This window comes from Typopeltis vanoorti, chromosome 21, assembly GCF_054136105.1.
Source record: "Typopeltis vanoorti isolate ZY-2024b chromosome 21, IOZ_Tvanoo_1.0, whole genome shotgun sequence".
NCBI classification, from domain to species: Eukaryota; Metazoa; Arthropoda; class Arachnida; order Uropygi; family Thelyphonidae; genus Typopeltis; species Typopeltis vanoorti.
Window position 1 is genome coordinate 100,385,890 of NC_143569.1, and position 12,831 is coordinate 100,398,720.

At 39.1% G+C, this 12,831-nt stretch overlaps 1 protein-coding gene across 4 annotated transcripts in view; it reads left to right on the plus strand.

Annotated features, from left to right (window-relative positions):
• Positions 1 to 12,831, plus strand: part of LOC150095144 (sorting nexin lst-4-like) — a 189,471-nt gene that overhangs the window by 129,788 nt on the left and 46,852 nt on the right. For all 4 annotated transcript variants that reach the window (XM_090411144.1, XM_090411141.1, XM_090411143.1 and 1 more), the window contains 2 exons: positions 840 to 943; positions 9,598 to 9,675. In XM_090411144.1, the coding sequence (XP_090267270.1) occupies positions 840 to 943; positions 9,598 to 9,675 (182 nt within the window). The remainder of the gene's footprint in view (positions 1 to 839; positions 944 to 9,597; positions 9,676 to 12,831) is intronic.

The following is a 12,831-nucleotide window of genomic DNA, read 5'->3' on the forward strand; positions in this document are numbered from 1 at the left end:
ATTTTGTGTTGAATACTATGGTACTCCTTCTTTTCCTTGGTTGTCGTTGCCTGAATATAACATTTTGTATTTATTGCTCAGAAAGATCTCACCAGTTTTTGTCTTTTTTGTTTCAGTCACCTGTATTTATGTTGATCTGGTACTTATCTAATTCCTGAGCTAGCTCTATTTCTTTGCTATTCAGGCTTCTTATGTTGATAGTACCGATGTTTAACTGTGGTGATGTTGTGTTGGGGCATGTTTTCAGATTTGTTCCAGTAACTGACTTTTCGCTGTTCGCTCTGGTTCCCTGGCAAAAACAACGGTAGTCTTGTTTAAACAGGTGAAGCCCCAGTCGGCATGAAATTTTGTCATGTTGTACCATCATTTTTTAATTTGGTTTAATCAATAAGAATACAATTTGGTCGGCTAAATCCCATATTGCCAGCCCATCCTCATTCATTCAGTATCCAGGTAGATACCTAACAGGGTGCACCACGAGAAGGTGAGGATTGGACATTAGGTCATAAGCCCTGGTCGGTTCTCCACATTCCTTTAAAGGCTATGTGGAGGTCTCCTCTCAGTTATATAGCCTTGACCCTTAAGGATACCTATCAATTTCATTATGTGGTATATTATCATGGTATATCTAGATCTAAGAGGTAATTAAATTTTGAATTCTGAATTACTTAAAGTCTGAATGAATTATCACAGGACTCCATGGAGGTCAGTTAATGATAACAATAATAATAAATAAAACTAACAATTAATGAGCATGTTTCTGATTAAAATATGAATTATTCAGTTATATAGCAAGTGATTTCATTATTATTATTTTTTTATTTGTGATAAAAAAAAAGGGTAAAAGAAGTGGACAGTTTTGGGAAATTTACTATGAAAATGGATAATAGCGTGCGACAGTTGTACACTGCCGTTCAAGATGTACACAAGAAATATCTTGGATGTAAGAATTTTTATTTTGTTTTAGTTTATACATTATTATTATTATTATTATTATCATTATTATTAATTACTTTCTATATTAAACAAAAATACACTATAAAGCTAAAATAGAAAAGAAATTTCACCTAGCCCAAACCATTCCTGTATTTGTGAGCATAGCTCACTACTCAACTGTCTGATAGAAACATTAAACTATTCTTGGAGGACAGTTTAGTGAATCTTTTTGAATAAACCTGGTTGAGAGGAATAAACCTCAAATTTATTCTAATTCTCTTTCTAATTACACTCTAAATACTAAATGAAGCATAATTACATTTTACTTAGATATACTATACAACTGTGGCCCCCCCCCCCCCACCCCCCCCCCCCCCCACCCCCCCCCCCCCCCACCCCCCCCCCCCCCCACCCCCCCCCCCCCCCACCCCCCCCCCCCCCCACCCCCCCCCCCCCCCACCCCCCCCCCCCCCCACCCCCCCCCCCCCCCACCCCCCCCCCCCCCCACCCCCCCCCCCCCCCACCCCCCCCCCCCCCCACCCCCCCCCCCCCCCACCCCCCCCCCCCCCCACCCCCCCCCCCCCCCACCCCCCCCCCCCCCCACCCCCCCCCCCCCCCACCCCCCCCCCCCCCCACCCCCCCCCCCCCCCACCCCCCCCCCCCCCCACCCCCCCCCCCCCCCACCCCCCCCCCCCCCCACCCCCCCCCCCCCCCACCCCCCCCCCCCCCCACCCCCCCCCCCCCCCACCCCCCCCCCCCCCCACCCCCCCCCCCCCCCACCCCCCCCCCCCCCCACCCCCCCCCCCCCCCACCCCCCCCCCCCCCCACCCCCCCCCCCCCCCACCCCCCATCTTATCTCTACCTCCTCTCTCTCTGTTCCAAGTATTTACAAAATTCCTTGTTGCTGCAACTTATCATATTATGGTCAAACTGGAAAAAAAACATCTATCTAGAAGAACATATAAAATACATCTGCCATTATAAGTATGGTGAGTCAGATCTAGCTGACCATGCCTTGGATACCTTTACCGCAGTAAATACAAATTTAAAAGACTTTTTTTTAGAATCAGCAACAGATTTAAAAAAACCAACCTAATCTTAATAAATATGGTTGTATTAATTATTATTATTATTATCATCTGATCTCCATGGAGCCAGAGACTCATTGTGGAAGGTACACACTACTGCATACACAGTGCTCATCCAACCATGCCTTAAACTGACTCAGTGTGTCTACGTTCACAACACATGCTCACACTCTTTTTATACAGTTTCTAGCAATGGCCTCTTGTTCTACCCCCCCCCCCCCATTCCTCTCCCATTCTATGAAATATTTCTTCCATGTCAACCTGATAACAACTCCTGACCAGCTTATATGTCTCAATCACATTCTCTTCTCCTCCTATTCACAAGGCTTTACAACTTACATTCTCTCAATCTATCCTTGTACTCCACATTCCACAACAACCAATGACCACCTTTGTGAATCTTCTCTGGATCCTTTAGAACATATCCTCATCACCATGAAAATCTGGCAACCAAATTTGTGCACAATAATTCACAAGGCCTTATACAATATTTAAACATCTTATTCAAACACATGCCATATATCCACAAACTTCACTCTCTTCTCTTCACAAAGCTCCGCCAGCATACTATTCATGATTTTACCTCTCTGTCGCAACAAATCATCATCATACCTTGGCAGCATACTGACAATCTGTCCCACTAAACTGTTATCTTTCACTCTTCTCAAACTTCAAGAGATTTGGGAAACTTAATTTCTTAGGCCTCCCATCCAACATATCTAAAGCTAGTCAATGGCATCCATAAAAGATACCCCTCATAAGACTTTAGACTTTCAGTCTAATCTTTTCCTCTTATTGTTTTATGTGTGTCTTTCAATTTTAATATTGTTTCCCTGATGATATCTCAGTGACTGAGAAAAAAATATAGGATTGATTAAACATGTTGTTTATTTATATATGCTGTATTTATTCCATTAAATCTTATAATGAGTTCAAAACAGCACATAAGTCTAAATAGTAGATGGTAGCATTATGGATGAAGAAATTAAAACTTCTTATATCATCTTATTACACAATTAAAGAGTTCAGAAGAATTATGATTCTTTTGTATCATTGATTCAATGCATATATAAGAATGCTACCAAAAAACAGAAATGAGAGCAAACAACAACAACTTCAGTGCAGTTTTATTCCCCCCCCCCCCCCGATGATTCCATGCATCTTAAACTATCCCTTTTAAATTAAGTCTTCCTATGTCAGTCCCAACTCCTATCATTTCTTGGTAGGAGTTGGGACTGACATGGGATTGATATTCCCATCTACAAGAGGGAAATCCAGTTAATTGATGGCCTCTCTATCTTGCATATACACACTTTCACTCCAATCATTTTCTGACAGACATTCCATTTTAATCTTGTACATCTTCCCTATTTGATCACAAAAGAAATTAAGAAATTATGAAAGAATTAAACCAAGAACCAGTAATAGAAAAAATTAAAAAATATAAACATAAATGGATGGAACACGTTCAAAGAATGAAAACAGAAAGATTACCAAAACAAGCCTTAAAGTACAAGCCATTAGGAAAAAGAAAACCAGGACATCCTCTTAAATGATTCAACGATGACTTCTAAGGCCAGAACAGGCCATGCTAGGCCTAAACCCTTGATATGCATGATGATGATGATGATGATATTCTGTAGGTGTTTTCATGGGAAGTGCCCTGTTGTACTCACAACCCATTATTCCTCCACTTTCCTTTAAGACCACAAGTAGCTTCTGGTTATTATTCATTTATTGTCCAGCTTCAAATCTACTGAATCAGCTTGTCATTCTCCTTATCATTCCATCTATATCTGTTTTTTTTAGGAACCACTTCCTCACACTTTCTCAGACTACAACTTCCAATTTGTCAAGAAATGTACATTTTGGTTTTGTAGCTTCTTGTATGGATCAGTATTTAAAAAAAAAAAAAGGAAAAAATGTGTGTGCGAGTGCATGCATGTGTGTGTGTGTGTGTGTGTGTGTGTCAGACAGATTTTATTATTATTATTATTTGTCACCTCCAGGGAGTCCAAAGACTCATCGAAGGAGGGCATTCACTCTACAACTCTGTCTCCACCACTCACAATCCACCAACTGACCGCAACTGCACCAACGCCATCTATTGCCGACCATGACCACTAGTATTTCCACAGACAATCACAAACATCCATGCCCACGGCGGGATTCAAACCCACAGCCCTTTGGCTGGGGAGCGGATATGCTAACCACTCGGCCAGCCTGGCTGGCCGAGTGGTTAGCATATCCAATCAATGAGATTTGCCTGATTTTTGATCATTATTAAGAAAAGTAAACCAGAAAATGAAATGAAGTTAGCTGAAGAAGCCAAAGAAAATCCAAGAGAATTCTGCTCCTATATGGCAGGTTAAAAGAAGAATGACCTTAATCATTGGTAGGAGTGAGTATGTTTGGATGCACTAGAAATAGCTGATTTAGGTAATCACTTAACCTTATTTTAGTATACCTCTCTTTAGTAAGATATGCATTTCAGGTAAACCCATTTGTTCACTGGATTCTGAGGCAGAACTAAACAAAAGGATAGAGATAAATGAGCTAGAGATATTAAATATGTTGCAAGTGCTTCCTGCCTGCACAGCAATGGGATATCAGCATCCGTGCTAAAGAAATGTGGAAGGTAATTAGCAATGCCCCTAATTGGGTTATTTAGCTTTAGTCTTAACATGAGCAGAGCTTGAAATGATGTTGCTGTTTGTAGACCAGTATCTCTGGAATGGTCTTAAGATATTGGAGAGGTTAGTTAGGACCTTCACCCAGAGGTGATTAGAGGGAGAGAGAGAGCATGGCTTTGTTAAAGGCAGGTTTTGCTTTAGCAATCTGCTCATGTTTTACATTAAAGTAACAGCAGAGTTGGATGGGAGGGGGGGGGGATATATCACGGTAGTCCCAGCCTCCCAATGTCCTGGAACTGGTACTACCAGTTCCAACAATTTGAAAGTTGTTAAACTGAAAGGGATTGGTATGAAAATAGCTTGTAACATGGGATAGCATATTTGCTGACTGATAGGTACTAGATAGTGATATATGGAGATGCTGAGTCTAAAAGAAGGAAGGGGACCAATGGTGTACCATAGAGTTCCATTTTGGGCTACTGCTGTTTAACTGTTATATTAATGACACTGGGAATGGTGAGTAGTGGAGGTTAGTGTCCAGTGACTAGCTGATGATGCAGAGTTTGCAAGGTTAATAGGGAAATCTTGCTACAGAATTCCTGCAGGTTAATTTGAACAGACTGGCTTTATAGATAAAAAAAAATAGCAACTCTCAGTTCAGTATTATTGTTGTGCAAGGTTACAACACACATTATATTAAGGGGAATTTGCATCAACTGGTCAATGAAGCCAAAGACCTAAAGGTGACTGTGGACAGAGAGTTTAGGAGCCATATTGCTAAGGTGGATATATCTTCATATCAGATAACTGCTATGTTGAAAGAGAATGAACGCTGAATGCCAACTTTTAGGATTATGAAAGTTATTTTACAAAGTTTTGATAAGACTACATCTGGATTATTACTATTTATTTTTATTATTTCATGATGCCTCCAAGGAGTCCAAAGACCCATCAAGGGAAGGCACCTACTCTACAACTCTTCTTCTTCACCAACTACTACACCAAATCGCTATTATCATTATAATCATCTACACCAACGCCATCTACCACCCTCCACCACCACTAGTATTTTTTTGTCTGTAAACTGAGTGTGTTCTGAAGGCTGATTTGTATGCATGATAAAAAACCCAAGTTTCTGGGGAAAAAACCCTGCTACCTCAATATGAGATCGGCTAATTCGCTTTCAGTTGAAAAAAAAAACATATAGGGATTTCTCCCGTCACTACAAGAATCGAACTTAGGCCTTTTCCAATCAAAGCACGCAACGCACTATCGTTCTTCAAATGCTCGTATATGGTTGACTGGCTTCTGTGAGGATGATGACTGGACCATGGAATTTTGCATATGAGGCTAGATTGAGGGTTGTGGTCATCCAAGTTGGAGAAATAGATGCTGGAGAGGACGTATAATAGAAACTTAAAAGTTGATAAGGAATTTTACAGTATAGATGACATGAGAGATTTTTGCAGCTCATGGGATGGAGGAAGTATATATATTTATATACTCCAGGGTACCCTGGAGTATATAAATGTGTTTCGTATGATGGTATGATGTGTTTCGTGAGGATAGAAGGGGTAAAAAGGGAGGGGGAGTGCTATTGATGATAGAGAAAGAGTTATGTCCATACAAGGTAAAGATGCAAGAGGGAAATGGGGCCAGTGGTTTTGAGGCAGTATGGTGTGAGATAGAGGTGAATAGAATCAAATACTTGGTGGGATGTTGTTATAGACCTGGTAATGTGGATGGTGGTGATAGTGAAATGTATAGTCAAATAAGCCAAGCAAATAAGAAAAGGGTGATCATTATGGGTGATTTTAATTATGGCAATATAGACTGGAATGAAGAGATAGCAACTGGAAGTAAAGAAAATGAGTTTCTTGAGTTTTTGAGGGATAACTACCTCAGACAGTATGTAACAGAGGGCACAAGAGGATTAAGGGTCTTGGATTTGGTCATCTCATCGGAGAATGTAATTATCAATGAGGTATCAAATCATCCACCAATTGGTGAAAGTGACCATGAGGTGATTACTTGGGTGGTTGCCAGCAGTGCAAGGACCCCTGTGAAAAAAGGGTATATGTGGAACTACAAGGGGGGTGATTATGAAGAGCTCAGGAGACAGCTTGCAGGTGTAGCATGGAATGAGGAGTTAGCTGGAAAAGATATCAATGCAGCTTGGGGGATTTTCAAAAAATATTTAGTGGATGCAATGTCTAAATGTATACCACGGGTGAGAAGGTTAAATAAGTTAGGTGTGAGATGGATGAATAAAGAGATTAAGCATGCAATACAGAGAAAAAGGGCATTGTGGAGGCAGCATAAGAGAAGTGGAAGTAACCAATTTCATGAGTTCTACAAAGACCAGGCAAGGAGAGTGACTTAGTTGGTGAGAGTAGCTAAAGAGAGGTATGAACAGCAGTTAGCTAATGAAGCTAAAAAGAATCCTAGGGAGTTCTTTCGATATGTAGCCAGCAAAAGAAAGAATGATTATGGAAGGATGACATTGATTGGAGGAAATGGTATAAAGACAGCTGTTGCAGCATGTGTGGTGGAGATACTTAATGAGCAGTTCATAAAGATCTTTCAATCTTGTGAATGTGACTTCATGGAGAGCTTAAGAGCAGTTGATGATGGGGAGGAGAGACTGACTGTAAGTGAGCAAGAGGTGTTTGGGGAGTTGAGTAAACTAGATGTAAATAAGGCTGTGGGACTTGATAATATATCACCGCGTATTCTGAAGGAATGTGCCAGAGTGTTGACACCTGCCTTGACATATTTTTTTAATACGAGTCTTGCACTTGGTCAAGTCCCTAAAGAGTGGAAGGAGGGCAAGATTGTGCCACTTCATAAAGGAGGTGATCGAACTCAAGCATCAAACTATAGGCCTATCTGTGTGTCAGGTGTTGTGGTTAAGTTGTTGGAGAAGCTTGTGAGAACTAGGATCCAGAGTTGGGTTGACAACAATGGTATAATCTTTGATGGACAGCATGGATTTGCTAAAGGGAGGTCGTGTTTTAGTAATCTACTTACTTATTACAATAAAGTGACTGCATCCTTGGACAGAGGAGAAGGATACACAGTAATATACTTGGATTTTGCAAAAGCTTTTGATAGATTACCTCATGATAAGTTGACAGTCAAACTAGAGCAGATGTGGTTGGATATTAGATTAGTGCATTGGATTGAAGACTGGCTATCTGATAGGTATCAACAAGTTGTGTATGGAGGTGCAATATCCAGGAAAAGGAAAGTCACTAGTGGAGTGCCTCAGGGATCTGTTTTAGGGCCATTACTATTTAACTTGTATATTAATGATATTGGCGAAGATTTGGATGGAGATATTCAGTTGTTTGCAGATGATGCAAAGTTGGGACCAACCATAAAGAGTAGTGAAGATGTTGTGGCCTTGCAAGAAGATTTGAATAAATTGAGTGATTGGGCAAGCAAATGGGGATGCGAGTTCAATGTTGCAAAATGTAAGGTTTTAAAATTTGGAAAACAAAGATGGGATGCAGAATTTATGCTTGGTGAGAATATATTGTTGGAAGTAGAGGAAATAAGAGATCTGGGAGTGATAGTGGATAAGGATCTAAAATTTAGGGGACACATCGCCAAAATTGTGAAGACAACACAAAGACTTCTGGGAATGATGAGGAAGACACTGACGTGTAGAAGTAGGGAGATTCTTGTTCCATTGTATAAGGCTTTGATTAGGCCACACATGGACTATTGTGCCCAGATTTGGTCACCTGGTTTTCAGAAGGATGAAGAGATGTTGGAAAGGGTGCAAAGGCGACTGACTAAGGTAGTTTCTGACCTCTGGAATGTCGAGTATGAGCAAAGATTGAAAAGATGTAATTTGCAGAGTCTAGTGGAGAGAAGGAAGAGGGGAGATATGAGACCTACAAGTTGGTAAGGGGTTGTTATAGGATCAATGGTGGAGAAGTTCTACAGAGAATAGTGGGAGATCAGGGGAGAACCAGAGGTCATACCTGGAAACTGTATAAAGAGGGTGTGAGTAGGGGAGTGAGAGGCAGGTTATTTTCTTGCAGAGTTGTGAATGATTGGAATGCCTTGCCTGAGAGTGTGGTGTCTGCAAGGAGTTTGAATGTGTTTAAGACCCGGTATGATGAGATGTGTGTGAGATAAAAGGACCTCCTAGATGGGTCTTTGACTCTATGAGGTCTTGTTTTAATAATAATAATAATAATAATAATAATAATATAAATTGTGGTGTGATTGCAATATCCCATACTTTGGTCAAACTAACAAATCTATTGAACAACGCATAGAAGAGCATAAGAGAGACATCTCATACAAAAGATCTCATGCAACTGCGTTATCCAGTCATGTTCTTTTTTCAAATAATCCTAATGATGACCAACAAAGCCACTCTGTATGCTGGAATAGATCAGAAAATATTTTTCGCTGTGAAGATGAGTTTGAAAGGAAAATCGTAGAATCAAGGGAAATCCTACTGAACCCGGTCCACTTAAATAATAATTTAAGTCATAACATCCCAGATAGCCATACAGCAGTTATTCAATATTGGCGTTCACGTGAACTTGCACGCACAATTGCAACAAACAATGGCACGCCAGTTGGAACAACTTGAAAAATACAATGTTTTTATGTATCGATTATGTGAGGCAATTTGTACCTGTAATTTCCAGTTTGTTTAAATAATTCAATGTTTATTAGTATTCCTCTCCTTTATAAATACCTGAAGAAGGCTGCTATATGCCGAAACTAGTAGTATTTATCATTAAAATCTTTATATGTTATCTCGGTCTTGGAGTCATTAAATCTATTTTTTGAAATGTATAACAACCGAGTAAAAGCTGATCGCCACACATATATATATATATATATATATATTAAAATCATATCTAACTGAATCTCTAATAATATATTTCATCTCTGTTTCATATTTATCCTAGCCTACAAGAAGGAGTACCAGAAGCTTGCAACATCTTTTAGAGATCTGGGTGAAACATTCGAAATGGAATCATCTCCATGTATGTATGTATGTATCTATATATGTGTGTGCGTGTGTGTCATATTGATGGTGATTTTGGACAAATGCATGGACATTGAATTCCTGTATGAATTATGTATAAAATGGTGGAAACTATTATATTATTATTATTATTATTATTATTATTATTATTATTACCATGAATAGAATTAGATGTCACTATTAATTATAATTATAATAATTACTGTTTTAGTAATTATTGGTAAGATAAAGTTCGATTTTAGTAGATGACTAGAGAAACATTCTTAGTCTCTCTTTTATCAATTCTCAAATTATTATTATTATTATTATTATTATTATTATTACGGGCAACTCCAGGGAGTCATTAGACTCAACGAGGGAGGCCCCAAATCATATTCATCACAACTATTCGACATTCATACAGTATCTATCATACCTCGCCTTAAACTCATTCACTGTCACAGCATCTACCACAGACTCTGGGAGCGCATTCCACTCATTCACCACTCTAAAAGTAAAGAACCCAGCTCTAACACCTTTACTTACCACACTTTTGCCCAGTTTCCATGGATGTCCCCTAGTCCTCCCACAACCAGCCCTGTTCTCAAAAATATCTTCTGAATTAATTTTATAGAAACCCTTCAGTAGTCAATCTCTGACATGAACAAGTAGAGGTTTTCTTCCAGAAACTCAGGTTTTTAGTTCTCACAACTCATCATCATCTCATCATCACGAACCATGCGCTCACTGCCCATTGGTGTCTGATGCCTCCTTCACTATCTTCTTCGACCTTTCTTTGTCCAGTGCACAGTGTCACAGTTTCTGTACATCCATTCCACACCAGTCCTTTATGTCGTCTATCCTTCTATGTATGGTCTACTTCTTCTTCTGTTTACACCATTAATAATACCAAACATGAATGTCTTTATCTTCCGGTCCTCACTCATTTTAAAGATGTGTCCAAATAATTGCAGCTTCCATTTTATAATATTCTGCATTAGATTCTTCTTTGGTTGTATCTTCAGATAGAGGCCCCAGATTTGTGATTTTCTGTACCCATTCATAGAATCTTCCTGTAACAAGCTCTTTCAAATGCCAAAATTCTTTTTCTTGATTCCTTGTTTATTACCCATATTTCAGATCCATACAGTACATCACTAAAGACGCATGTTTCCTGCTATTTCAGACCATAATATATAGTGTTAGGAACCCCAAGATGGCAGTAGTTGTGTATTATACTCTTCTCCAGATGCCTGTTCAAAATCATTTTTATCATTGAGGTCATTGGCTAATAAATTGGCTAATAAAATCGCATAAAAAGAGGTTTAGGCGTATATCATTTTTATTATTTCATTATCAATTTCATCATCATCATCATCATCATCAAATTCCTGACATGTACCCTCAAGGGGTGTACAGGATATGATAGTACTACATGAAAAATTTACATCACTACTAACTTCCTATCTACAATTTTCCTCCAAATCGGTCTATTACTTGTCAAGACTCCAATATTATCATTATCAGATCTTATATTTCTATCGTATAAGGCACATTGTACCGTATCAATCAACCTATATCTTGGTCTTCCTCTGGGTCGTTTTCCTGCAAACCTGGCAGAGAACACTTGTTTTGCTAATTTTTCCTCGTCCATTCTGTTTAAGTGACCATACCACCTGAGTTTAGCTCTGCTAATGCACTCCTGGATGCCGACAATGTCAAGTTCTTTCCTAATATCCTCATTTTTAATATGATAATGCCATTGATACCATCTGTTCATGCCTCTAATTTTTCTAAGGACTCTCATATTTGCGGTCTCTAGTCTTTGGTCAAGTGTTTTACTTCTGACCCAGCTCTCAGATCCATAAGTTAAAATTAGTTTGAACACTGTCTTGTACACACAGCTAATTTAGTGTTCCGACTAATTTCTCTCTTATTCCATATGAATTTATTCAATTAACTTCCTACCACACCAGCTTTGTTGATTCTGTTGTCTATTTCCATATTTAATTTACCATCTTCACAAAAAATCTTGCCTAAGTAGCTAAAATATTTTACTTGTTCCACGAGTTTTCCGTTCACAACACAGTTGACATTTTCAACAAATCTGCCTATTTTCATTGTCTTTGTCTTTTTATTGCTGACCTTCATACCATATCTATTACAATAGTTATTCAATTTAGTCAGGGAATTTTGCAGACTTGTAGCAGATTTATTTAGAAGTATAACATCGTCCACATAAAGCAAAGAGCTGACATTAACATCTCCAATTTTGATATCATGTTTAATAACACTTTCCTTCATAATGTGAATCAATATAGATAATGAATAACAGTGGGGATAATGTACATCCTTGTCTCACACCAGATTTAACATTAAACCATCTCCCTGTACTTCCTTCAATCCTAACTGCTGATTTACAACTCAAATAAAGACTAAGTATTGCTTGATATAATATCCCATTGACACCATATAACTGTAGCGTATTGAATAGCTTCTCTCTTGGCACCTTGCCATATGCCTTTTCCAGATCGACAAAACTTAAATACAGATCTTTGTTATATTCCCATGATTTCTCGACTAATTGTCGTACAGTGAAGATCTGATCCTGACAGCCTCTATTTGGCCTGAATCCAGCTTGTTCTTCACCAAGCTTTCCTTCCACAATTTTTCTCAACTGTTTCTCAAGTATACTAGCATAAATCCTACCAGGAACACTCAGCAGGGATATACCTCTGTAATTCTCACATTCAGTTTTATTTCCCTTTTGATATATGGGTACTATGAGAGCTCTACTCCAATCATCGGGAATTCCTCCCTCTGTCCATGCCTTCTGAACTATGCAGTGCAGCCACTGTAAGACTTTTATACCACCATACTTCAGCATTTCTGGTCGAATATCATCTACTCCTGCTGCTTTTCCACATTTCAAGCCTTTGATGGCTTTTTCTACTTCAAGTATGGGTATGTATTCCTGCCTGTATGCCTGTCGAGTGTTTTTTACCACTGTGCTATCACTGCTTGTTTCATTTTGCAATTTTTCGAAGTAATTATTCCATACTTCAAGGATATCTTTTACTCCTGTTTTCATGTCACCTTTATCATCTCTAAATCCTTTTACAGCACTCTTTCCTCCATTTCTGAAGCTTCTTCAACAACCTCCAGCATATTTTGC